This window comes from Rhododendron vialii, chromosome 8a (assembly GCF_030253575.1).
Source record: "Rhododendron vialii isolate Sample 1 chromosome 8a, ASM3025357v1".
NCBI classification, from domain to species: Eukaryota; Viridiplantae; Streptophyta; class Magnoliopsida; order Ericales; family Ericaceae; genus Rhododendron; species Rhododendron vialii.
In genome coordinates this window covers 12,173,849-12,201,674 of record NC_080564.1, presented here as the reverse complement: position 1 = coordinate 12,201,674, position 27,826 = coordinate 12,173,849, and the positions used below count along the sequence as shown (strand labels likewise).

Sequence of the window (27,826 nt, the reverse complement as noted above, 5' to 3'; positions counted from 1 at the left end):
GGTGGGGTGGGTGGGTGGGTTGGGGTCTATCACTCACTCAGATTTAAGCCCAATTTGAGAAATGGTAGGCCCGGCTAATATTTTAATTTGGACTGGGCCAGGAACTGAAAATGGATAGACGATATCACTGTACACCAAATGGCAAAATGGGCAATGTCAACCAATTGATGATCACCCAGTTAGCTGATTGAGAATAACCCAATTCTCTGTTCTGGTGAATAGTGAAACAGGGATTAAAGTCAAGTCGGTAGGATTAAAATGGCTCACAAAGTTAAACAAATAAGGGAATAGGGAAAGGAACATGGCAACATTGTAGAAAAGCCACATTCTATCTTCACAACCGCGTTGGCATCAATCATGATCCTAAACAGAGAAGGACACCATTCACTAGTGGAGGCTCATTTAAAGTCGAAAAGCTCTTTATAAACTAGTTGCAAAAGAGTTGATAACACCTAGGAGGTTTCAAAACTGAGACCTATGAAAAAACAAACTACCAAGTCTAATTAATGACCAGTACTAGACCAATCTGAAAAGACACAAGTGGCTTATTGCCAAGATGTTCCTGTATATTGAGTCGATCCATTCTTGTACGTACCCGAAACAATATGTTTAGCCCATTATAACCGGTACAAAACACATCTATCTCTCTCTCTCTCTCTCGCCCTCTCTCTCTCTCTCTCTCTCGGGTAAGTTCCTATGGTGTATTCAATCTTTCTCTACGAAATGTATTGAGTGTAAACATGGCTTTTTGGTGATGGAATAAGAACGACATTCAATCTTTGTAATTCTGTTGCCCTGGTAGATATGGAGACGCTAACTTATACTAGAAAGATGTTTCACTATAGGGCATGAGAATCTAAAATGATTGGAAAAGAAGAGAACATAAGACAGGATTCCGCATGCATGGTTTGTACTTTAGAGAGTTTGATATTGAAAACAAAAATAAAAAGGGCAATTATTTTTAGGCGAGGAGTGGAGCAAAACCACATTTTTACCCGCCGCCGCCTCCTCCTCCTCCTCAGTAGATGCATATATAGATGGTCCCAACAGGCCATGTGATTCTCAGTATGGAGTAGGAGTAACATTTAACAGCTGCATGAACCGGAAATTCATGAGTGGATGGATGTATCAAGGGAAACCCCGAGCCCCGAGGGAAGAAGATAATCGTTGCAATTTTTATTTGCAAGGACACTCCAATTTTCAATCTGTTTGAACTGATGCGAATGTCTTATTTTTCTGATCGTTTTATCCTAAAGAGTCATAATTAATTTTTATCTCTAAGGCTCTCATAATCATGTGTCAGCTTTACAGAGTCCCAAATAAGGCCTTATGTGACATTTTCCGTCCAAATTTCTAGTTTCCGTTATCTTTTGGATTCAGTTATCAAATTGATAATTTATGGACTAAATAGAGAAAATATCCATAGTTTAGGGGATAAAAAGAAAAAAAAAACTCTTATTATGGTATAGAGTCTATAGACAAAGATTTGACCTTGTGTTTTGTTTGCTAACATCGTAGTTTACTGTTGCATTATGAAGTGTGGTGTCATTTAATATTTGGTATCAACAATTTCTTGCGATTTAATTCATTAATAGTATCATAATCATTCTATAAGAATTACTAAAAAGAACCAAAGCCAATTTTCAAATGTCGCCTGACGAAAACTTGTCTTTCCTTATTGAACCCCTTCAAGTGCAAATCGGCACTGCCCTAGTAGGGATCCGGATCCTCTACGAGGATTCCTCTGTGAAGATCGTGTAAGAATTTTAATGGGAGAGTGACACCTCACAAATGAAGGGATCTAACGGTAGATAACCAAGCCCTCTTCTTTTTAAACAAAATAACGTCGTGTGGCAAACAAAACACAAACGGAGAATAAACGAAACAACTACCGAAATTGCGGCCTACTTTTCCTTTTTCTTTTTTTACTGTTCCCGACCAAAACAAGTTTGTTCCTCACATAGAACCCCTTTCCAACTGCAATTTCGAACGGAGAAAATAACAATCTTCTTCAGCATTGATCTTCACTAAAATTATAAGTTTATGTTTGACTTCGATTCCTTGTAAAGAGTTCACCGAGCCTTGGATTTGAATTTCCACTAGTGTTTTCTACATCTGATTTACTTGGAGAAGAAAGAAGGCGGCCCTGCACTTCGATTGGGTCAGCAAGGGATGCTAAAAGAGGCCAGAGGAGAAGACAAATGGAGAGGGAGAGAGAGAGAGAGAGGTTTCTTTGGGAAGCCAGACATGCGAATGGGAAGGGAAAGTACAATTTAAGCAGCGTTACTTCTCCGCATGTGTCTTTGCTTGCCAAACGACGCAATTTTTTGTTACAGAATGAGAGCCTGGTTATCTGCCGTTGGATCCCTTCATTTGTGAGGTGTCATTCTCTCATTAAACCTTCACACGAACCTTACAGAGAAATCGTTATAAAGGATCCGGATCCCCCTAGTCGGACAACTGCATACAAAACTCAAAACATAACAGAAACTATTGTTGAGTTCCTGTTTCGACTCCGAAGTAACTCAAGGACTAAGCGGGCGTGACAGGACTTGTCGCGTCCAACGTGAAGGACTAAGTGCCCATTTTCTGACTTCGAATCTGTGAGGGTGATAGTGCTGCAACCTAAAGGCTGGATTGCAGTGAAGGTCCGTGGTTTTGCCTCTACGAGCGATGACTTAATAATTTTCTAACAGTGTAGGAAAAGAAGTAACAACGTAAGAATAACTTTATTATGTCGTAATAATAAAGTTGGGGATACAAGGGAGATATGAATAACTTTATTATGTCGTAATAACAAAATTGGGGGTACAAGAGAGATAGAAATGAGGGAGAAATGAGATAGTTGCTTCGCTGGGAAGGCTTTGGTTTTAAGCGTTGAGCTTGATTGGTGTGTGAACCCTTTTTTCTTCTTCTCTTCTAATATTTATAGGCCAAGGGTCTTCGATTCTGCATACAAACGGATGTGTTGGCTTTTCCTCGTGGCGCCATGTGTCCCTTGTAACTTCCAATTTATGAAATCATGGGCTAATTGGTAGTTATTGGAAGTTATAAAAGATCATAGACAAATATTGCACTGGTCCAGATCTAAGCCAAGTTTCCCGCCTTCACCACGAGCTAACATGTGTCCCATGTGAGCTCCGGATGCTGCCACGTGTCCGCAATAACCACCCACTAACATATTTAGTGGGATCATGGGTGATTATTGGAGGTAAATAACAATTACCCATGTGTTTATTCTTGATCATGGGAAGTTATTGGAAATATTGGGTATTCCACCTCCTATTTCCATGGGCAGTTGACAAGTAATAGGCCACCTCATTCCCTTTTTCTGTGGGCATTAATGAATAATGGGCTAATTTGATTAAGTCAAATAGCCATGTGCAGCTATTCCCATTTTTTCGTCCTTTTGCTCCTCATAGGTCATGGGCCTTCAAGAATGTAACAGGCCTTATTAAAGGCTAGCTGAGCCTTATTTATTATTCAAACAACGTAGCCCACGGCCCATGACTTTTTGATTCTACATCCGGTTTGGACTAAAATTGAACGGGCCCAATTGATATTGCCTTGGCCCATTAATCTTAGCCCAACGACTCTTCATTTTATGGCCCAATTTAATTGAATAATAATTAAATGGTTGTCCAACGCTTGCCCAGGACTGGGTGCCAAAAACGGGTGTAAACAATGCCCCCAGGCCTTGACCTTGTTCAAGATCTAGGCCTGTCGATTAGGACAGAGTGTAGTTTTTGGCAAACCAAACAAGTCCTTATCAGTGGATTTAAAAAAATAAAGAGATAATTAGGCTTAGATTAGCCTAAAAAACCCCTCCCAAATTCTTAAATGCTTGAATTTTAAAAGATGATCAGACTTTAATTAAGCCTAACAACTTTTAAATCTCCAAATATGTCTTCTAATTGGGTTGGGACTTCCCCACGTTTTGAATTGAAACAAATCCCAATAACTTTGGGATAGAAACCCCACCGAAGAGTCCTATCGGCTGAAATCATTATCACCTATTTGGGCCTAGGGGACACGTGTCATCTCCCTAGGCCTTGCATTGGTTTGCATGCAGCCTTTGAAACCGCCAGGACCTTTTCGGGTCAATCAAGAGTCTTATCTCTTCAATTGCCATTTTAATTTTTGAAATCCCAAGTGAGATAAGTGCAACGGTACCCCTCGAATCTTGTATCGTCATCTTCAAACTTCATTCTTGTTTCTCTATCCTCTCAATATCTCTACTCATCCGAATTTAACAGAGCTCAAAGACCCTGATCCATTGTTGTTCCTTGATCTTGCATCCGAACCCTTGAAGCGATGGCTACCCATAAAGCCCATACGCCTCCCCTAAACCCTAATAGCTTAGCTGTGCAGATTTGAAAAATCTTAGTAGAGGAACGCATAACAGTAACCAACGACGTTATGGTGATTGCTAACGCTGACCGGGTTGGGCTTGGACCTGCTTTCCAATTAAGGTTTCCATCTTAACTCGCCCCAATGTACCCACTGGCAGAAAAGGTCCTTCCTTTCGAGTCTCCAAGCCTTGATTGGAGTCGATTTACTACAGACATTCCCAACCGGCTTTGGCATAGGCCTAATGCAAAATACGTGGAATGGCTTGATCAGATGTTGGAAGCCAAAGGGGATTTATGGCGGCAAATAGGGATCCGAGACTCTATCTTGCTTGGTCGATCCCTGATCGACATGGAAAAGAACTTATTCCTTGCTGCATCTCAGTTCTGGTCGGTGACAACGAACTCGTTTCACTTCAAGGTAGGCCTTATGAGTCCTACTCTTCAGGATATTGCTTTCTTGACAGGCCTCCATCCTCACGGGATTGAGGCCAATTACTTTCTATCCTAGAAAACCCCCTACTTCGAGCACAAAGAGCCTCTGTCTTTCTCTCCCTTCATAAATCATTATGCCAAAAAAAGTCATGTAGAGGATAGTGAACACGTAGCTTTTCTCCTTTACTGGCTGAACAAGTTTATTTTTTGCGTTTCTGCAAATAGAGTTACCAAAGACTTCATAGACTTGGCCTGTGCCCTTGCTTCAGGGCAAAAGTTAGCACTAGGCCCTTTAGTCTTGACTCACCTCTATCATGGGATGAAAGAATTAATAAGCAACAAGTTCATATTTGCCCCTGGTCCACTGTGGATCATCACTCTATGGCTCTGGTCCTACTTCCCTAAGTTCGCTCGACCTATGACCAAAAATCCAGACCATACCTGCTATGGCTTTCATTATATTAACGCCTGTGGTCCAAGATATGCGTTTGGTACTTACTTCAAGTTTTTCTATTACGAACTCAAGGGAATGGGAAAGAACTAGATGCCATTTACTAGGGATACAGTACCCTGGTGGTTGAAGCAAGGGGCATCAGATCCGGGTGATGATTATGATGATCATATGGAGGTTTGGACCAGCTTCTTGATCTCACGAGATCTTATGTATGGAATGGCCTTTACTCCCACAAACTACAAATGTGGAGTTGAGTACTACAACGCAGCCCAATTCGCCAGACAGTTTGGCCTTTGTCAGCTCACCCCAGTGCCCCCATATCAGTCCTTGAATGAGGACGTTACTGACAGGCCTGTGATCCAACCGAGAGACCTAGAACGAGTTAGGAACCTTCTCCCTGAGATGAGGAAGAACTTTGCCTTTCATACTTACGTTGAACGTACTGACAAGGGCGCCAAGTTTGATAGCTGGTGGGGAGGCTATACAAGAATGCACTTCTTCAATTCATACCTGGAGGTCTTGACCACGCTTCTGCCCAGTCCTGCTAGAGCGCCCGAACCTGGCATTCATATGCCTCTACAACAAATCAGTCCTTCACCTACCTTAAGTATAAAAAGAAAAGGTAATTCAGAGGCTCCTTATTGTCTTATTCCTTTTTTAAGCCTCTGAAGTTTGACTAAACTTCCTCTGTACTGGTATGTCTAGGAGATGCTCCTAAAGACGTTCCTGCGGCCTCCTCAGCCCCTTAAAGATCAAAGAGGTTGAAATCAACAGCCAAAAGGCAATGGCCGAAGGTATGACCGCCTTAGTCCTTTGCTCCATCCTCCAAAATAGGGTAATTATGCCTTCATCTTTTCTGTAGGCCTCTGAGAAGGTGGTTGCTGGCAGGACCAGAAGCAGCGCCAAGACTAGTTCTCCTGAAACTGATCCTTTGGAAAAGGTATGTGCCCTGTATGGCTCTGCCCCCATGCTCTATTTGAATGTTTTACTAATCTTCCTTCTCACAGGCCGACTCTAAAGCTAAAGAAGAGCAAGCTGAATCTGTTCCATCCAAGAAGAAAAGGTTGAGAAAGATAACCTCCACCCCGGGTGATTCTGAAAATACCGTGTCTACTACGGAACATAATCCTATTGTAAGGATGTATTGTGACAGGAGTTTCCAAGCGTTTATGGCTCCCTATTATCATCAACTTCCTCTTGTTTTCAATCCTCAGGAACTCGACGGCTATTTTGAAGAAGAGGCAGAAGCAGCAGATAAAGGACTAAACGTGCCTGAACAGGAACCCGAACATGAAGCTTCCTCGAGGACTCCAGAGAAACCTAGGTCTCCGATTGCTCAATCCACTCCACCAACCAATCCTATCGTGAAGCCTGAATTTGTTAATGCGCAAAAAGAGGAGGAAGACGAGGACCTGGATTCCTTGTTCAAATCTGCCCAAGACTTGTTGAAGGCAGACACCTCCGGCACCTCAGGTAGTGGTCTTGGCTCAACTTCTCAGTCTGAATTCACCCCAGAAGAGGTCTTCGAGGCAAAAACAGCCCTCAGAATGGCTCTCCTTCAAAGTTTTAAGGCTGCCGTGCATCTCGCCAGAGCCTTAAACATCAAGAAAGTCATAGACGTGCTGGTGAAGGCAAAAGCCTTAGAAACAGAAGAAACCTCCCTTCGGTATTTTCAAAAGGAATTCCCCAACATAATCAAATCTCATGACTCTTCCATACATGAATTCAGCAAGATAAACGCTAAGTTGGCCGAACTAGACGTGGTTGATATGGAGCTAACTAGGTTCAGCACTGAATGGAACTAGCTGAAAGAAGACGTCAAGACCAATGAGGCTAACATCACTGCAACTTCCAATGAAATCTAGGATCTCAAGACTAAACTGGCAGAAGCTGAAGGTCGATTGGACGGACTTCAGATTGAATCCAAGAAGCTGGCCAAACATCATTATGAGCTGAAGGCTGGATCAAAAAGTTAGAAGATGAAGTTGAATCTCCTGGTCGAAGAAGTTCCAAGTCTCCGTGGGCAGAGGGAAACACTTGAAGTCCAGCTTGCTAGCTTTGATACCTCATGGGAAAAGCTCAAGAACAGCCTTGAAGGCCTCCTGTAGGTCTTGTCCTCAAAACTTACTCCTTCTTTCGATTTGGACCTGTAATAACTTTAACTTCGTTCCTTTTGTGCCTGGCCTGGAACTTTCCTTTAACTGGCCTAGGATAATGGTTTGATTTGATGATATGTGACCTGAACTTGAGGCCTTTATGAATTTTGCATGACAGGTATTATGGCCTCCGTTCAGGCCTTGTTGGTGGGTCCCTCTATGGTTTATTAACAATATTTTCCCCAAAATCTTTCATTTCCCACATAGTAGGATAATGATTTTTTAGGTACTTTCCATTTGTTAAATACTTAAACAAACCACCACTTAAGTCCATAAGAAGATAGACGTTACCTCTAAGGACTTGAGCAATCTGATAAGGTCCTTCCCAGGTCGGGGACCACTTGCCATATCTTGAATTCTTTTCCCCTAGAGGAAATACGGATTTCCAAACCAAGTCACCTTCAGAAAAGCTCTTCTTTCTTACACGTTTGTCATAAGATCTAGCAACTCTCCTTTTCTGAACCAACATATGGTCAAGGGCTGCGAGTCTAACTTCATTTAAGTCTTCAAGTTCTATCAACATAGCCTGAGTATAATCTGCAGAAGTGAGGCCATATTGATACGCTATCCTTATTGATTTCACCGCCACTTCCATTGGTAGGACTGGATCATGTCCATATACCAACATATAAGGAGTTATATTGGTAGCTTCCTTCTTTGAAGTTCTGTAGGCCTATAAGGCCTCAGAGAGTAACTCGTACCAAGCCCTTGGATTATTTTCCACCATTTTCTTTATAATATTGACCAAGGTCCTGTTGGTGGATTTGGCTTAGCCATTCCCTTATGCGTAATAAGGAGTGGAGTTGGACATGATGATGTTTTGCTGGGCAGCAAAGTTGACTACTTGTTCTCCCATAAATATTGTACCCCTATCTGCAACCAAATGTTCAGACAGTCCAAACCTATGGATGATTCTTTCCTTGATCACATTGATTACTTTTTATTGATCCACAGACTTTAATGGCACTGCTTCTGCCCACTTAGTAAAATAGTCCGTGGCTACCAAGATGTAAGTATGATTTTCCGAAGAGAGCGGATAAATTTTTTCGATTACGTCAAGGGCCCAACCTCTAAATGGCCAAGGTTTGACCACAGCATGATAATCAGCTGCAGGAACACGCTGAATTAGGCCATGGGCTTGGCAAAGTTGACATCCTAAATCTAAGGAATTTGCTTGCGGACACTCCGAAGGCACACTTTAAGGGATTTACTTTCAAATCAAACTATTGCATCCTCAAAAATGACTTCCTCAAGTGTTCCAAGTGTTCATCATAGGACTGAGACTTGACCACGATATCATCGATATAAATTTCCATAAAAACGGCCAATGAAATCATGAAATATGGCGTTCATTGCTTGTTGAAATGAGACTCCTGCATTCTTCAGGCCGAAGGGCATTACGACCCACTCAAAGATTCCTAGGGCTCCAGGACACCTAAAAGCAGTATTAGCCGTATCGGTCTTGTCAATGAAGATTTGGTTGTAACCAGAATGTCCATCCATGAAGGACAAGACCTTGTGACTAGAAGCCCCATCCACTAACTGATCTACCACTGGCATTGGGTACTCGTCCTTTGGAGATGCCAAATTCAAATTTCTAAAATCCACACACATACTCTGACCTTGCCGTTCTTCTTAAGGACTGGCACGATATTAGAAAGTCAAGTAACATACCTGGCTATGCATATGAACCCAGCATTGAAGAGTCGTTCGATTTAAACTTTGACCTGCAAATAGGCCTCGTTGGACATCCTCCTTGGCAGTTGCTTAAAAGGTCTAAATTCTGGTTGAATAGGTAGCTTGTGCTCCACTAGATCTCTGGACAGACCTGGAAGTTTCTTATAAGTCCATGCGAAACAGGACTTGAACTCCATTAAGAGCTGGATGAACCTTTTCTTGACATCTTCTGGGAGAAGTTGGCTAATATATACAGATTTGGGATTCTCTGCATCTCCCAAGTTAACCTCTTCCAAAGGATCTTGCACGTCAGCTTTTAGATCATCCAACTTGGCTGGGGCTGCTTTAAGGTCTTCCAATCTGATCTCATCCAGATCTTCAACCAGGTTTTCATCCTCGTTGATTACTTTGGCCGCGCAGGCCGAATGATCTTCCTCTGATTCTTGGACACCCATTAGCCTCCTTTCAAGCAAGTAGGCTTCGAACTTTGATAGTGTGGCGTGAAGGGCCACACTATTTTCTTCTTCTGAAGGGTTTACTAACATTGAGAAGGGCGTTAATGAAGTTGTAATCGGCCTATTTGACTCCGTGATCATTGGACCGATTAACTCTTGAAAAAGTGCTTTTACTTCTTCCGCTGACTTATTGCCGTGTACGGGAGCTATCTTATGGCGACCATACTTGTCAAGGCCTGCCACTTTCATTGGACCCACTCCTTCATCGTATAAATGAGCCTTGGCATGATTCGAAGAGGCCTGGAAAGGTCTGCGGTCAGCCCATATTACCTCCACATCGTTTTGATTCCAAAAAATAAGGCATTGGTGCAGGGTTGAGGGAACTGCCAGGCAAGAGTGAATCCAATCTCTCCCCAACAGAACGTTGAAAGAAGAGTGTGAATTAACAACAAAGAAATGTGTTGTTAAAGTCTTGGACCCTATTGTTAGATTCATGATCAGAATACCTTGACAAGCTGTCTCCTTTCCAGTGAAATCAGTTAAGGTTGAAGTGCAGGAGACTAGGTCTTGCTCAATCTTCCCAAGCTTCTGCATCATAAACCTAGGGATGAGATTGGCTGCTGACCCATTATCCACTAGGAGACGATTGACCGGCATCCCATCAAAACAACCCGTGATGTACAAAGGCTTAATGTGTTTGTTCATCTTGAGATTTGGCCTTTCAAAGATCACGCTAGCTGCCCGATCGTCAGTCTTCCCTTCAGTCTCATCCTTTAGCACAATTACCGAAGGCCCGCTCAATCCTACAGAGAAGGACTCGTTTAGAATTTCAGCAGTCTGCCCCATCTCCACAACATCTCCTTCCATGGCTGTTGGAGTGTTGTCCTTGGCTTCCAGATCTGCTGGTAGGATCACAACCATGTTGCATTGCATTTTAGAACCCTGTCCAGGCTTGAATTCCTTGGCCTGTGGATTCAGATTGGACTTGCCCCCCGAGTCTGGCTTTCTAGGTTCAAGGGCTGTCCTCTGGAGCAAAGAGACTTGTCTTGGTGGAGGCTGAATCCTAGCCTCCTTAAGAGTTCTTTCCAAGAGAGGTTGTTTCTTGGGTACCGTTGCCTGCTTTGGAGGTGGTTTGGTAACGGCCTCCTTGTTCGTCCTTTTGAACGGGATTTGCTTCGGGGTAAAGTCCTTGGAGGAGGCTCAACGATAGCCTCTTCCATAGTCTTTTCCAAAGGCTTGTATACTCTTTTAGCCTTAGGTTTTCCGACCATAGGCTCTTCCACTAGGATCTCCATCTTCGTCTTCCCCTTGGGATCATCTCCATTCATGAGGTCATCTTCATTCATGGGATCGTCAAGTAGGTTTGCTTCTTCCTCAGCCCTTCTTGCTGCCTGCCTGAATCGTTGGCGGCGCCTCTTCTGAGATCTGAACAAAGGTGGAGGTTCAGAGGGAAACTTTGGATGTTCAACCTTATGCCATTCATCTGGAGGAGTGACTGGAGGTCTCACAACTCTTGGCTTGTCCTTAGAAGGAGCAGAAATCCTTAGATTGCCCAGCTCTTCTTCAATTTCAACCAACCTTGGCTGGATTCAGTTGAACACAGATTCACGTACAACACTTCTTCCTTTAAACCTGTGTGATTCCTCAGTCCTTGGTTCGGTCCTTCCCACGATAATGCTCTTAAGGGGTGGTTTGCTAGGCCTGCTAGGACTGGCATGATGACTGCACTCCGTACATATCATGGAACAAGTTAGCCTTTCTGGTTTCTTCACCCCTGTAGGTTTGGACCACCACGAATTCTGTTTTTCAAACCTTCTGACCCGTTCAGTCCTGAAATCCCTCTCGTCATAATAAGAATCTCAGCACCTGCCCGAGTTGGACTTGTAAATTTCTCTGGAAAGTGCTCCCAACTTATCCTCTGCCTAGGAACAGTCCTAGGCACTCCTCTCATGTCTATAGAGACCATATTTGTATTCAGCCCTGAGGGAAAAGGATTGCCAGCGACTCCCATGAGCTACTTGTCCTTTTCAGGAAACTTGAACTCCCCCCGATCAATTTTGTCCTGGATATCATTTCTAAATACTATACAGTTGTTAGTTGTATGACTCCAAGAATTGTGGTACTTACAATACTCTTTGCCCTTCAGTTCTTCTGGAGTTGAAATCTTGTGACCAAAGGGTAGTTTGAGCAGCTTGTCGGCCAGGAGTTGATCAAAAATAGCTTCAGCCCTTCCAACGTCAAAGGTATAGGCTCTGGTTGGCCTATTGAAGGCGTTTTGGATTGGCTGCTTTGTGGGCTCCATCTTGACAAAGGCCTTGCAGACGTATGGCTTTTTGTTGATGATTTCAGCCACTACCACGTCTGGGTTTGTCTCTGCTTCTACTGCAGCAACTTCGTAATTAGGGTCACGGTAATACGTTCCCTTGGATGCTGTCTTCTTGTCATGTTCCTCTGCCAAGAACTTTTCATAATGAGAGGCCTTAGAGGATAATTCAAACAAATCTCTGAATTCTGTCCCATAGAACTTCTTCTTCATTTCAAAGCCCAGGTCGTTTAATGCTATACGCATGTATTCGGCCTCTGGAAGGACTATCATACACTTGAATCGAGCAGTCTTGAAACGTAAGAGGTAGGATTCCATGGATTCCAAATGGGTTTGACAATAGCATGACAGGTCTGCCAGCGTCACTTCTGGTTATACCCTATAAAACTGCTGATGGAACATCTCCTCCAACTGTGCCCAGGTCTGCACGGAGTTAGGCGGCAAGTTAATGTACCAAGTAAAGGCTGTCCCCGTAAGAGAATTGGGAAAGAGCCTTAACTTTAGAGCATCAATGGTACCAGCCTCTCCACATTAAACTTGAAACCTGACAATGTGCTCCACCGTTGATTGCGCACTCTCACCATTGAAGGTCTGAAATTCTGGAACTCTATAGCCCTTTGGGAAAGGTGTATTATCCACCTCCTCGGTATGAGGTTTCCTATACATTAGCCTTCCTAAAGGTCTGAAACCAGGCCCTAACTACTCCTGGAGCAAGTTCGGGACTTGATCCCTTCCCATAGCTAGGTCTGGGACAAGATGCGGCTGCGGGTGTGCCTCTTGTGCTTATTGGTTTTGGGCTGGACTTGCCCCCCAAGTATCAGAGCTTTGAGGAGTATAAGCAATTCCTTTATCCTTTCCAGAGCCCTGGCCTCCTTGCGAAGGCCTTTTGTCCGTCTTGTCAGGTTTGTTCAGATCTTCAACCAAAACAAACCTTTGATCGTTGTTTGCTGGTTGCGTTTGAGCTCCTCCAATCACAACTCCCTTCTCTTTCTGCCCTCGAGTGCAGGGCTACTAAATGATGTAGCGTGATAGAATGTTTGAGGAGGGGAGGTGCCCCCAATAAGCCAGCTTGGTCTTGACCGTTGCCATAAACACCAAACAATGGAAAGCCCTGCTGCTGAGGAGCGAGCGGTAGCCTCTCTGTAAGCGTAGCAACCATTTTGTTGACTGTTGTGGTCAAAGGTTCCAAGGACTGAGAGAACAATTGTGAAATTTAGTGCGTTACGTCGCGGGAGATCTCACGTCCTACCAAAAACATATAATCTTTGACGCTGTCGGTAGCATCGCTAAGATCTTGGGCGCTGATGTGAGGACCAGCCTCTTCGGGTAATGGCACGTCGACTGCCACTCCCTCAGGACTCTGTGGTGGATCCAAGATGGGTGGATCCGATTGTTGCTGTTGTTGCTTCCTTGCCATATTAAAACCCTTAGACGATTAGGGTCCCACCTGGCGTGCCAAAAACTGTTTCGGCTCCGAAGTAACTCAAGGACTGAGCAGGCATGCCAAGACTTGTCGCGTCCAACGTGAAGGACTGAGTGCCCCTTTTCTGACTTCGAATCTGTGAGGGCGATAGTGCTGCAACCTAAGGGCTGGATTGCAGTGAAGGTCCGTGGTTTTGCCTCTACGAGCGAGGACTTAATAATTTCCTAACCATGTAGGAAAAAATGTAACGACGTAAGAATAACTTTATTATGTCGTAATAATAAAATTGGGGATATAAGGGAGATATGAATAACTTTGTTATGTCGGAATAACAAAATTGGGGGTACAAGAGAGATAGAAATGAAGGAGAAGTGAGATAGTTGCTTCGCTGGGAAGGCTTTGGTTTTAAGCGTTGAGCTTGATTGGTGTGTGAACCCTTTTTTCTTCTTGTCTTCTAATATTTATAAGCCAAGGGTTTTCGATTCTGCATGCAAACGGATGTGTTGGCTTTTCCTCGTGGCGCCATGTGTCCCTTGTAACTTCCAATTTATGAAATCATGGGATAATGGATAGTTATTGGAAGTTATAAAAGATCATGGACAAATATTGCACTGGTCCAGATCTGAGCTAAGTTTTTCGCCTTCACCACGAGTTGACATGTGTCCCATGTGAGCTCCGGATGCTGCCACGTGTCCGCAATAACCACCCACTAACATATTTAGTGGGATCATGAGTGATTATTGGAGGTAAATAACAGTTACCCATGTGTTTATTCTTGATCATGGGAAGTTACTGGAAATATTGGGTATTCCACCTCCTATTTCCATGGGCAGTTGACAAGTAATGAGCCATCTCATCCCCTTTTTCTGTGGGCATTAACGAATAATTGGCTAATTTGACTAAGTCAAATAGCCATGTGGCAGCCATTCCCATTTCTTCGTCCTTTTGCTCCTCATGGGTCATGGGCCTTCAAGAATGTAACAGGCCTTGTTAAAGGCTAGCTGGACTTTATTTATTCTTCAAACAACGTAGCCCACGGCCCACGACTTTTTGATTCTACATCCGGTTTGGACTAAAATTGAACGGGCCCAATTGATATTGCCTTAGCCCATTAATCTTAGCCCAACGACTCTTCATTTTATGGCCCAATTTAATTGAATAATAATTAAATAGTTGTCCAACGCTTGCCTAGAATTGAGTGACAAAAACGGGTGTAAACAGTTCCTCTCAAGCGTGCAAGGAGGTCACCCTGACAACTCATAGATAACGAATACGGTGCCGGCAACACCACCGACGCCTACCAAGGTTTAAATAAATAGCTTTTTTTGTGTGTGTGCGCGCCTTCTCCCCTTCTCCTCTATATATTTACATGTATATGTCAATATGTGGAATGATAAAGAGTGGTGAACACCAAGAAAGCATATCTAGCACCGAGAAAAGCAACCAGAGAGCGTGAGAGGGAGTTATAGTCGTTCACGTTCAATTCCCATCATTTACAGGATTAGTCGAGATAAGAGTGTTTATCCTTAGAACAGTTATTTCGGCCAAACCATGAAGCCCCTAGGGTCTAGGTTAAATCATAAATGTGTGATCTCCTATCTCAAACAGGCAAACAGTGTCACTACAACAAAGAGTTCTCCGCAACTCATAGCACAGAACAACGTCAAGAGTAGGTTAGCTGTGTTGTCTCACTTTGACAAGGGAGAAGGGAATGATCTTAGAGACCACTTGGTGTTTCGGTTTCTAGAAAAAGTAACTTTTAGAAAAAGAAGGTAATTTCAAATTTAAAAATTATGTATTTACCTAAATAATTTTTTTATCAATATGGATCTTATTTGATAGATCTTATTGAGATCTTTTAAACGGTGCAAGAAAAAAATAAAAAAATTCTTATTTTCATTATATTTAAACTTGAAATTACCTTCTTTTTTCAAAAGTTACTCCCTCCGTTCCATAATATTTGTCCGGTCCGCAAAACATAGACGTAAAATTAATACTATTTTTGTAAGAAAAGTTGAAAAAAAAATCAACAATTTATTAGATCTCGATGAGTTTTTTTAACTTATAAAAAAAATTTAAATTTTTTCTCGAAAGAAATGTATTATTTTGTAGTCCTCGTTTCGCGGATCGAATAAATATTATGGGACGGAGTGAGTACTTTTTCTAAAAACCGGAACACCCTAGTACGTGAGTTCATGTGGGGGTGAACATCGTCAAACGAGGACCTCTGCTTTTCTTCGTACAAGAAGTGAATGATTAGTTGGAACTTCGAAGTGAAAACACACCCACAAAAGGAAAAGGTCTGAGTTTTTCTTCACTTTGCCTTTGTCTGCTGGCACATACTTCGGATCATGGACAAGGAGGGGACCAATTTATGAGAAGATATTCATTGGTGTCGACAGCAACATTTCATGTACGTACTAATCAATTCCCTCTCGGGTTCTATTAAAGCTGAACCAAAACACAATAATGGAGATTTGCATAAGGAGAATGGGTAAGGTGTTAGTGCGTTCCAGTATTGACATTACTCGTGTGGGGTAAGTTTCTACTGTGCACCAAAAAAAGGAATACTTGCGTGGGGCCGTTGACATAATTGTTGAATACTCCATTTTCGGAGTTGTTCGGTTTGTGAACATCCATTTTACCTTCTGGAATTTGCATCTCTTTTTGATGTTTAGGTTCTGCCTATCAAATGAATAAAATTCTTCTCACCTTTTGTCAAAAATAAAAATAAAAATTGTGCTTCTAACAAACAGCGAATTTATCAGGCTGACACATTTTTGTTAGTTGAGTGAAAAAGGATAATGCTACGTCCACCGAGTTTTTTTCGGTGACCAGCCCACCGAATGATGGCCCCACCCCTTAAAAAAAAAAAAAAAAACAAACAGTGGAAAACAAAAACAAAACCACGCGAAAATCCCACAATTCAAAAAAAGCGCGCGATCTTCTTCTTCTTCTGGTTCCGAGGGAGAGAGAGAGAGGAGACAGGTCTCTACACCACCTGCACCTCCGACCCGCATCACCACCTCCGACCACCACGTCAGCAGCTCCACCTCCAGCGATCACCTCCACCACCTCTCAAGAACCACGTGAAAAACTGCTGATTTGCCCTAGATTCTAATCGTGACGCACTCCACCACCAAGGTATACGTCTCTCTCTCTCTCTCTCTCTCTCTCTCTCTCTCTCTCTCTCTCTCTCTCTCTCTCTCTCTTTCTCTCTCTGAACTTGCCGATTCACCCTCGATTCTGCATCTTCAAACCCCTGAAAATTACAGTTTCAAAATTTGGGAAAATTACAGATTTTTTTGTTTAGTTTGATTGCATAAATTAGGGTTCGAAGTTGATATCGGGTAGCCAAACTTGTTTCACGTGGGCTGCGAAATCCATCTTTGGAATGGCGTGGTGAATTGGGAATGGGATATTTGGAAAATCAAACACATAGCAATATGATTTTTGAGTTGGATTCCTGTAATAAATGGTAGGACTTGTAGATAGAACAGGATGCCTATGGACACATGTCCTCCTAAAATTCGAATCAACTACGATAACTCTTCATCAACAATTGAAGCACGCCGGCATGACAACATGTGCAATCTCTTTAATGAGGTTGCCGATTTGGCGGAAGATTCTCAAGAGAAGTATGATAAGGTGATGGGACGGCTACGAGAGCTAAAAAGAGAGTTGATTGAATGTTCGGATGATTGTGGTAGTAATAAGGCTTCCGATACTCCAAATGATTCTTGTCCACTTGGAGATGGAGTTCTACCTTCCAAAGAGAGCAGGAAGATCCTTGACCCGGTAGCTCTCCGTCGAAAAGGGAGACCGCCAACGAAAAGAAAGCAAGGTTATGTTGAAAAACTTGGTAAGAAGAAGAGAGAACCAAAAAAGAAGACATTGTCAAACGAAAAGGCGAAGGTATACGGTTTTTGATTTTGTTGTTGCATACTCTATTTGTTTTTTTTAAATTTGTTGCATACTTGTTAAGATAGACATATACATATGTTGGATGAATGCTTATAGTTATATTATTTCACTCATTTTAGGAGAATGCAGATGGCAATGTGTTTGGGACACAAGAAAGCGTTGCAAATGTAAATGTAAGAAACTTTTTTATTGCTAAGTTCGTTCCTCCTAAAATTTCTTTATTATGTTAATTTTTTTTTTTTGGGCAGAGTTTCCAAGGCTATATGGGGCAATTCATGTGGCCAAACATGATGCCCCATAATATGCAACCAACTATGGCACAAGTTTGGAGAGGACAATCGGGTACTCACGTTTGGGGAGAGGACAATCGAGCAATCACCAAAGTCAAGGAACAAGTTTCAACCAATTTTTTAACAACTTTCCAACTTCACAAAGCAACATGCCAAGTTTGCTTGATAGTCAAGTTTGGAGAGGACAATCAGGTGCTCAAGTTTGGGGAGAAGGACAATCGGGTACTCAAATTTGGGAAGGACAATCGAGCAATCACCGAAGTCAAGGACATGGTTGGGGAGGAGGACAACAAAGTTTTTTGGAAATTTTGAATGCAAGAGCTAATGGTGAACAATAGAAAACTTTTTTGATGAGTATGAACATGTGTCTCTCATTTTTGTGGGTTACGACTTAGTTTCGGATCGTTAGAATTTTTTGCTTTTAATGGGAGTCGAACATGTGTCTCTCATTTGAAGTTCCCGTTTTACTTTTGGTGGATTGAAAGTTTTGGGTATGGATTTGTCTTAGGCCACAACGAGAATTTGGTGATTAGTTTTGTGAACTTATGAAAATGCAGTGGAGAGCTCTCTTTGAAAAGATGATTATAGTTTGAACTATTTTAGTAATGTGACTGGTTTAGTAATCTGATTGTGTCTTTTACTCTCTTTGAAAATCTAATTGTGGTTTTGAAAAACTGTGTTAAGTTGTACAAATCTATGTAAGGCAAGTTATTAAAGCATAGTATTTGTCGTGATATTTTGCTCCCGGAAGGCAGATTAATCAGACATTAAAATGTCCACAAATGCTCGCTCAATAAGTGGATTCTTGTTTGAGTGATTTAGGTGAAATTCTTGTTCCAGAACTTGCATCGGAAATTGTATTCGTTTGAAACGCTCTTTCGAAAAAAGGAGACTCAAAAGGATACTACAATATCATACTTTTAATTTGAGGACAATATTTGAAATTTTTTGGGCAGCATCTCCCCTGTTTTTTGTCGGACAATATTTGAAATTTTTTGGGCAGCATCTCCCTTGTTTTTTGTCGGACAATATTTGAAAATTTTTGGGCAGCATCTCCCCTGTTTTTTGTCCCAGCCCGACGTCTAGCGTCTCAGTCAAACAACAGGCAGCAACAATAAACAGCAGTCTATAAGCCTACGCCAGGCATTTCTCATCCTAATTACCATTCACAAAATCAAAGTCATAAAATCCTAAGCTGGGCAAACCAAGTCAAGCAAACAAATCATGTCTAAAACCCATGCCGGGTCATCATTTTTAAATCCACAATTCCTGTGTAAACCAACGCCGAGTCATTCTCATTACGATCATCAGTCACATTCAAATTTAAAACTTTAAATAAACTCAAGCATTGTTATGAGCAAACCACAAGGTAAAGGAAAGTACGGCATCCATTGACATCGATCAAGTGAGGTACATGTGTCATGAAATTAGGATACAAAAAGGAGACACAAGCTAAGCATTATTACATCAGCTTTCTACCCTGGATAGTGCACCAATAAAAGAAAAAATAAATAAATGAGCAAAAAGAAAGGAAAAGCCTAGAGTGTCACTTCTTGCAAGGTCCCTTTGGAGTCTTCCGAGTCATGTTCACCAGGGCCATCCACGTTTGCTTGCACATATTTGCACCGAGCAAAGAGAAAGGAAAAGAACATTGCAATGTACATGCACGTATTTGCACCACCATGGCCGTCCACGTTTGCTTCCAAAGGTACAAGCAAAGGTGGGTAATCGGTGCGGAGTTGAGCAGGTTGAGACGACAATTGCACATTGCAATGAACTTCGACATACACCCTCCAAGCTATCCAACTTTCATATATTCCAGGGACTATTCCAACAAAAAGAACATAATCTGACCTTTTTCCAGCCATTCCTAGATAAAAAAAGAAGAAGCAATGTCAACAAAGAATTGAAACATGATCAGAACATTCTTACAAAGATACGGGAAAGAGGCATTATAGCCAGGGTCCTATTCACTATTTTATGCCATTTGTACCTGATCTAGTAAAAAGTGTCTATAATATGCTTCTTTGAATTATGACAATGGACTAAAGTTATTCGGGTTGAAGTCTATGATGTTATAATTTTGTGAAAATCATATCATCTGGTATATGTTTGTTGTGATGTATCTGTGGTTGTTTTGCAGGTGTAGTCATGTTTGCTCCTATGGTTAATCCATATGAATCAAGCATGACTAAGGACGACATGTTTGGAACATGGGAGATGTGGGGCGAAGGAGAAAACTAATGTACAATGTAGCAAGAAGATTCCCTACATTACTCAGTTACTTCTACAAAGCAAATACCCATGACTTTGTTCTGTTTTTATTTTCAAAAAGAGTTCATTAGCAGTTCATTCCAACAAAAATCAATGCTTATTTGATGAGACCGAAATTTTTTGCAATTTCGAATAGGTAATCAGACACACTAACAGGTAGCAAACAGGTAAACAGAAAATCGGACACAAATTCGCAATTTCGAACCCTAATTCATTAGACCAGTGCACACAAAGTTTCTCAACTTCGAACACTAATTTTCATTAGACCAGTGCACACAAAGTTTCTCAACTTTAAATCCTAATTTACCCAATCAAACTGAACACAAAAAATCTGCAATATCCCCAATTTTCGAAACCCTAATTTTTGGGGGTTTGAAGATGGAGAATCTAGAGCAAATCGGAAAGTTCAGAGAGAGAGAGAGAGAGAGAAGAAGAAGAAGAGGAGAGACCTTGGCGGTGGAGTGCGTCCCAATTTGAATCTAGGACAAATCCGCAGGTTTTCGCGATTCTCGCGAGGTGTTGGGGGTGCTCGCCGAAGTTGGAGCCACTGACGTGGTGGTCGGAGGTGGTGATGAGGGTCGCCGGCGAACGTGGTGGTGATGGGGTCCTCGGCGTAGGTAGGTGGAGGACATGGTGGTTGCGTTCTGATTTTCTCTCTCGCTTTTTCTTGGAACCAGAAGAACAAGCATTGTGGTTGTTTTGTTTTCGCGTGGTTTTGTTTTTGTTTTCCACTGTTTGTTTTTTTTTTTTTTTTTTTTTAAGGGGTGGGGCCATCATTCGGTGGGCTGGTCACCGAAAAGAACTCGGTGGATGTAGCATTATCCAGTGAAAAAACGGAGTGATCCAGATTCAGTGTGTTGTTGATTCTCATTTTACTGGAAGCACGACACGAATCGATGCTACATTGTATTCCGAAAGTACCTAATGATCTTCCACCGATGTTGTCATTAATTCCTCCTAAAGCATGTGCTCTAATTTGTTCATTACACTGTTTTTAATTACTAAATTAATCAGACAATAAACACATAATGATCAGCTCACAATTGTCTTTTAAAATAGTACTGTATTATCTATTCTTAAATGAATAGGATCCAATCATGAATGATCTCGATCAACAAAGCTTACAAGTTGCAACTATATATTCAACTCGCATTGGTGAATGCAAGTCTCATGGTGCGTTACAACTTATTACCCACCACTAGAGCTGTAAACGAATCGAATCGAACCGAATATTAGAATGTTTAGATGTGTTCATTAAGTTTTTTAGCGAACTCAAGTTCGAGCCGAACTCAATGAAAATTATGACAAGCCGAACTCGAACCGAGCTTGCCTAAGTTTGGGTCGAATTCGAACTTGTTTACGAACTTTAACGATCCAATAATATCATATATTTATACTCTCATGCAAGTCTAAAGTTGCAAATAAAAAATTTAATATGTGCATAAATATGTTCACATACATGTAAAATGATAAAAATATATATATACATAAGTAAGTTTATAGTATTTGTAAATGTTTAGACTTGTACAAGTTTTAAAATTTTCACTATGTAACTATATTAAATTTCTATGATATACATATACTCTAGGTTCGCGAGCCTAATTGAGCCGAATACTGCTATATTCATGTTAGACTCATTTATGAAATGAGCTTAAAATTGAGATTCAGGTTCGGTTCATTTAATAGACGAATCGAACTCGAACGAGCTTTTACCGAGTCGAGTCTCGAACAGTTCACAAACGGCTCAGTTTATTTATAACCCTACCCACAAACAGAAATGATTCGTGCACAGCAAGCTATGCACAGCAGCCTTTTTCTCCCGCTCCGGGTCGCACAAAGATGATCGGAGCCGAAATTCTGAAGTGATTTTGAGTGTTTTGTTAACGCCTCTAACGATATCGAACGAAGCTCATTTTTTACAGAGACCTTAAACGACATATTTTGAACAAAATGAGCGGCTCCGATCATCTTTGTGCGACCCGGGACGGGAGAAAAAAGCTGTTGTGCACAGCAGTCTGTACACATAGCACAGCTCACCCACAAACGGCTCAATTTATTTATAACCCTACCCACCACATAACACATATTATGAAGAGCTCAAAATTTTACAGTTCTTGCAATCTACATAACCACGATTGGGGGGAAAAAAAAAAAGCAAAGAAAATCAATAAAAATCAATGAAAAAAGGGTGAAAGGGAAACAGTATCTAACGGCCTACTGATGAAGACGGAGGTGGTTTTCGTCCTTTTCCAGCTTCAACAACCGTTCGTTCATGCGAATCACACACTTGCGTCTTGAACTTGCACCCAAACTTCCCCCTCCATCCACCGCCCCCGGTGCGTGGGCCCACCTTGTCAATCTTCTCGATCACCTTCTTCATCGTCGAACACTCGCGCTCCAGCTCCTGCACCCGCGACCTCATGCTGTCCATGTCCAGCCGTAGCACCTGATTCTCCCTTACCGCCGCCCTCCACGTCGCACCGCCACCACCACCGCTAGTTTCCGCCTGCTGCCGTGGCGCCTCGGCCGCAACAGCAGGCGCCCCCTCAGCTGTGTCCGACGCGTCACCTCGTTCTTCCGTTCCTTGCAGATTCGAGGGCCGAGGGAGGTCCTCCGGTGCCATGTCCGCGGCTATGAGCGTGCCCGCGATGGCTTGACGGAGCTGCAGCTGCTCGAAGAAAAGCACCTGAACTACTGCACGCAGCGGAAGCCGCTCGTTCTGCGCCGCGTGAGTGCACGCCTCTAGCGTCAGCTTTTGGCAGTCCATTATGCCGCATATCTTCTCTCGATCGGCCTCCGATATCCACGGATGCGCCTGGATATATCAGTGAGAGTGCGTTTAAGAGATAGTAACTCATAGATTGTGACGCTAGGAAAACATTTTGTCGTAAACATAATTGGTTACTTCTAATTAGGTATATCAATAGTTCAACTGCACTCAAACGTAGGACATTTACTAATTTCCTCAAGATTAGGCCGCAAATGAACCCTGCTCGTTAGGAGCTCGAGCTCGAGTTTTAAGCTCGTGTGGTAAACAAGCCAATCTCAAGTTTTAGCCGGACTAAAATTCGGCGCATTTGTGTAGGCTCGATTTGTTTTTAAAGTCAAGTTTAGAAAATGAAACGGCTCGGCCCGTTTAGAAATGAGCCAAGCTTGAGCTCAAATTTTAGAGAGATGTGCTATCCACACAGATTTTTGTGCACAGATTGTGCACAGATTTTATTGTGGGGTCCACCACGGGTCCCACACAAATCATCCAAGCCGTTCATTAAATGTAAAACATTTTTTCAAGGGTCCCCGTAAAAAATAAGCTCAATCCAATACATATATGTGCTTCATCCAACCATCTAACTTTTCATTCAGATTTTCGGATAAAGAAAAGTTATACGATTGGATCGAGTATCTATAGGTATCGGATTGAAATTATTTTTTACGGGAACTCTTGAAAAAATATTTTACATTTAATGAACGGTTCGGATGATTTGTGTGGGACCCGTGATGGGCCCCACAACAAAATCTGTGCACAGATTGTGTGTATAGACTTTCTGCAAATTTTATACTCGTTGAGGATATCTAAGCTAAGCTCGAATACTACAAAGCTCAGTCCAACTTGTTTGCACCCCTACTTGTGATCTTCCTAACCTATGACACAAATGGAAACGTTTCGATTGGGGTAGCATTCTACTGTGAAGATTACAATTTTTGTAAACAAATCACATACCTTGAGGTAAACATCGACGGCTCTGTACAAACCATCATCAAATAGCCTGGCGTGCTCAGGCAGAGCAACAGCGAGCTCAAGAAACTTTTCCGGCTTCAAATTAGCATCCGAAGCGATCTCTGACAAATAACCGTCGATCAATTTCCCGACCAACATCAGAGCCGCCGATCTAACGCTGCTATTCTCTTCCTCGCCTTCAATTCTACCCGCCGATCTCTCCTCCAAACCATCCAGGAAGTACCCCAATATCCTCTCCACACACTGAACATCGTACAGCGTCTCGTTCAAATACGAATAGCTAGGTATCAGCAAATCGTCCAGCGTCGCTTGCTCCAGCTGCGATCCGATTTTTCTCTCCAAAGCCGCCTTACAACCTTCCGAAGCGTTCAGAATATGCGCAGTCCTCAGCAACCCGAACAAAAACCTCGTGGCAGTCGAAGAACTCGAGCTCTTTTGCGGCGGCAGATTCGCGATTATAGTCTCTAATAGCTCCCTCTGCTCGCTCTCCGTCGGAACAGACGAGGACGAGGACGATGCCTTCCGATTAGACCGAGAAACCCCCGGAATGTACTTCTTGGCGTAGTGAATCAGACAGTTTTCGATGACCTCGGGACTCAGGTCCCGAGCCTTCATCGCGAAAATCAACCGCTTGAACAGCGGTAGGCTGAGCAAGGCTAGTTCTTCAAACCAGGAGCTGGTTGTTTTCCGACGTCCACCGCTGATCTCAACCCTCTCGTTCACCGGCCATCCGAACAAAGTCGGATCGGCCGAGGAAGCCCTAACCGCAATAGAATCAATGCACCTCTCGACAATGCCGAGAGTCTCCGCCAGAGGAATTAATTTCTCGCACGATTTTAGGGCTCTAATCGAGTCCTTGATGTTTTTTAGAACCGACTGGGAGATAAACCTCTCGGTCCTGGAGACGAGGTTGTCTAGGGCGTAGTCCTCCGTCATCTCCAGGACCTCCGCGGCGCAGCGGATCGGAGCGACGTTCGAGGACGAGAGGTCGATCTTGACGCCGTAGCAGAACTTGGCGGCGGCCTCGAAGGCGTCCGAGCCGCCCGGGAAGACCGGGAGTGAGACGTGGCAGTAGGACTCCTCGTTTTCCTCCTCTTCTTCTTCGATCTCGTCGTCTTGTTGCTCCTCTGCTGTAGCAGAGGATTTTTTTTGGAGTCTAGCGGTGCTAGTGCTAGGGTTTGCCTCTTGCTGTGTTATCAGATCGTGAAGCTTCTTGCTTTTGGACATCAGGGGGAACTGTAACAATCAAAATAACTGACGTTTTAAGAATCAAAACAACTTTGACGGCAGAGAATAACTGTGGAAAACTTTGACGTTAACTGACCTTGTGGAGATGGAAGGTCATGTCGTCTACTTCGACAACGACGTCGCTCGGTAACCCTGTGGTGCAGAACCTGAGAGAGTAAACGAGACAACTGTAATAAGCCCTCTTTCTTTCTTTAAGCACAAATTAAAATTGAAATACGAAAGAGGAAAGAGGAAAAATTGCATTGGGCTCACCACGCTTGGCCCTTGGAAGTGGATTTATCGGCAGCCATTTGTGTTTGTTGAGAAACAAGTAGGAAGAAGATGCGAAATTTATTTCTGAAAGGCGAGATCTATCATGTTGGAGGAGCAATGAGTGGTGGAGTAGCTTGTTCGTTTTTCTTCTTCGTTTTCGAGGTGAAAATGAAAGGGAAGGAAAATCGAGTCTGCCTTTCTCTTTTCGTCAACAGGAGAAGCGAAAGAGGAGATCGAGCTGTGGAGCGGTATGATGATGGTGGTAGAAAAGACGGTGATTGGTGAGCAAAGTGGGAGCAGGTGGAGGAAGGAGGCAAGGGAAGGGGGTTTTATAGGAATCGAGAAGGTCGAGAACGGATAAATAGGGCTGGAACGAATTTCGAAAAAGCTAGAGCAGTATACTGGTTTGGGGGTTTTCTTTTCCGAAATTTCTACATTTTCTTTTTGAATCAGATGGAGAGAGAATCACCCCTCTCTCTCTCTCTCTCTCTCTCTCTCTCTGTGTGTGTGTGTGTGTTGGGCTGGGTGGGGTATAAAGGGCGATTTTAATAAGGGACGGGACGACTTTGAATTAACCAACTTTTAAGGACACAAATCATGAATAACGAATGATTGAAATCGATGCGCATTTGGTATCACGATAGGCACACCGCACACATCGCCAACGCCAACTGGTTAGGACAAAGTAGTGTGTTTGAGCAATTGGTGTCTGAGAGCTACTTTCTTCTCCCCTTTAATTTTAAGTTGCTTACGAAAATGATTTGTTTCTTGTCTCTATCGATGGAACCCACGATGCAATACGAACTCTGAGATTTATGGATAAATTTGAAAAAAGAAAAAGGATACTCTTTCTGATTTGATTCAAGATTGCTAAAATATTTGACATTTTAGTGTGTTGAATTGCTCTTAGATAATTTAAGCAAGTGGTTTGCTTTGATAGTTTATGTAATTACTACCTCTTCCTAGTAAATATGTTAGCTTTGTTATTATTGTCAACACAAATGTTGTTTTATTATTTCGGCATTTATTACGAGTTTTTGGGTTGAAGTGTTTAAAAGGTGCTCCTATCGTTAAATCATGACTACTGATTGTGTGGTGCTGAAAAAATGCTTCCCGACAAGTAATATATGGGTACAATAGCCTATCTAATCAAAGTTCTGGAATTAGCTAATGTGCGCACAAGCTGACCCGAACATCTAGTTATTAGTATAAAAAAAAACTAGCCCATGTTTTTTTTTTTTTTAATGTTATTTTACTTAAAAATAAGGTTTGAGGCTAACGGACAGATTTGCCTCCCAAAACTTGAATCTATGTTGGTGTTGGATAGATTTATATATCATGAAATTGAACTTTCGAATCTGTGCAAGATCACAATCTTTTTCTGGGGTATGTATCTTTTATAGTCATTCAGTGATGCATTAAAATTAGGTCTCATTCCGTTAAGATTTATGAGTATTTATTTTTCACTTTACGAGACATATTATTCGCATACAATACATCACTTTCAACAAATGGGGCCTTATAGTATTCCAAAAAATTGGTGGCAATAACATCCACCTTGAATTATTAATTTGTCAAACAAGTTGTGATGGGCTTGCACGTTTATATTATAAAATATATATGACATCATTTGCCGTTGATTTAATACTTGGTCCCAAAGTATCTTAGGCTCCGTTCCGAAACGTAAAATAAGTACTTATTTTTTAAGAAGGCAATTTCAAACTAAAAAATAATACGTTTACGTAAATAATTTTCCTACCAATATGGATCTTGTTTAATAGATCTCATCAAGATCTTTAATACGGTGCAAAAAAATTTTAAAAATTATTTTTCATTTACATTATTTTTGAGTTTGAAAATGTGAAATAAACTTTTTATTTTTTAAGAAGGTTTCTGGAACGGGCCTTCAAATTCATAGATAATCAATTGGGATATCAACTAAAAATTATTGGATTTTAATGACATCAGTATCAATAGGTCCAAGGATTTGTCCAGTTTTTTAAAATAAGTTGGGTCCGACGATCAAAAAAAATACTACTAACGCTTAAACAAATAATTTGGGTCCATCCCTCCTTCCATTTTTTTTTTAAAAATAAAAGAAATTTTTTGAATCTTGAACGTTGGCCATTAATGAGGAGCATATCTACCCCATGGACGTGCATTAAATTGCAATTTAATTAAATGGGGGTGACAGGAGGGGTGGGATGTCAATGTTAAGCATTAACTACTTCCAGTGGGGGCATTCTGGGAAAATTCGAAAGGCACATTAAAAAAATAAGAGTGATGTTATATGTACCGATTGGGGGAGGAAAATCGTACCGACCGCCGCCAGCGGGCCGTCTCTGGCCACCGAACTGCCGATCCGAGCCGTCCAAAAATTCTAAAAAAAAAACCGATGGGGCCCTTCGCGGAAATCAACGGCATCCGAGATGTGTAGGGTGTTTGATCCGAGCACCCTTTTTCGTGTATATATGTATATACACGAAAAAGGGTGCTCGGATCAAACACCCTACACACCTCGGATGCCGTTGATTCTCGAGAAGGCCCCATTGGTTTTTTCTTTAAAATTTTTGGATGGCTCAGATCGGACATCCGGTGGCCGGAAATGGCCCACCGGAGGCCGGCGGTGCAATTTTCCTCCCCTGATCAGTACTTATATCAATTTTGAAAAAATAAATAAATCAAATGCAATGTTGGAAACAGTGGCAATGGAAAACAAACATATCCACTTTGGGCCCGTTTGGTTGCGGGATAAGGATTGATGGTATTAGTTATGAATGTGGGATAAGATAGTATAGGGTATTATTTACAAAGGGTGGGCCTATAT

At 42.1% G+C, this 27,826-nt stretch overlaps 2 protein-coding genes across 2 annotated transcripts; both read right to left on the bottom strand.

Annotated features, from left to right (window-relative positions):
* Window positions 1–18,856: 18,856 nt before the first annotated feature.
* Window positions 18,857–20,362, bottom strand: LOC131336657 (uncharacterized). Its single transcript, XM_058372565.1, has 2 exons — window positions 20,210–20,362; window positions 18,857–19,356 (listed from the first exon to the last, which is right to left on the bottom strand). The coding sequence occupies exon 2, from the start codon at window positions 19,352–19,354 to the stop codon at window positions 19,025–19,027; it is 330 nt and encodes a 109-aa protein (XP_058228548.1). The 5' UTR covers window positions 19,355–19,356; window positions 20,210–20,362; the 3' UTR covers window positions 18,857–19,024.
* Window positions 20,363–21,812: 1,450 nt separating this feature from the next.
* On the bottom strand, window positions 21,813–25,548 carry LOC131336656 (BTB/POZ domain-containing protein At5g66560). The gene is made up of 4 exons (XM_058372564.1): window positions 25,000–25,548; window positions 24,824–24,893; window positions 23,482–24,735; window positions 21,813–22,575 (listed from the first exon to the last, which is right to left on the bottom strand). The coding sequence occupies exons 1-4, from the start codon at window positions 25,035–25,037 to the stop codon at window positions 21,967–21,969; spliced, it is 1,971 nt and encodes a 656-aa protein (XP_058228547.1). The 5' UTR covers window positions 25,038–25,548; the 3' UTR covers window positions 21,813–21,966.
* Between the last annotated feature and the right edge of the window lie 2,278 nt (window positions 25,549–27,826).

Bases quoted from the DNA above. Each gene is read 5' to 3' on its own strand.
- LOC131336657 (XM_058372565.1), bottom strand. From the start codon at position 19,354: ATGGCTGGAAAAAGGTCAGATTATGTTCTTTTTGTTGGAATAGTCCCT.
- LOC131336656 (XM_058372564.1), bottom strand. From the start codon at position 25,037: ATGGCTGCCGATAAATCCACTTCCAAGGGCCAAGCGTG. The intron at 24,894-24,999 runs GTGAGCCCAATG...TTACTCTCTCAG, and splicing joins ACTTCCAAGGGCCAAGCGTG to GTTCTGCACCACAGGGTTAC. The intron at 24,736-24,823 runs GTCAGTTAACGT...TGATTGTTACAG, and splicing joins TGACCTTCCATCTCCACAAG to TTCCCCCTGATGTCCAAAAG.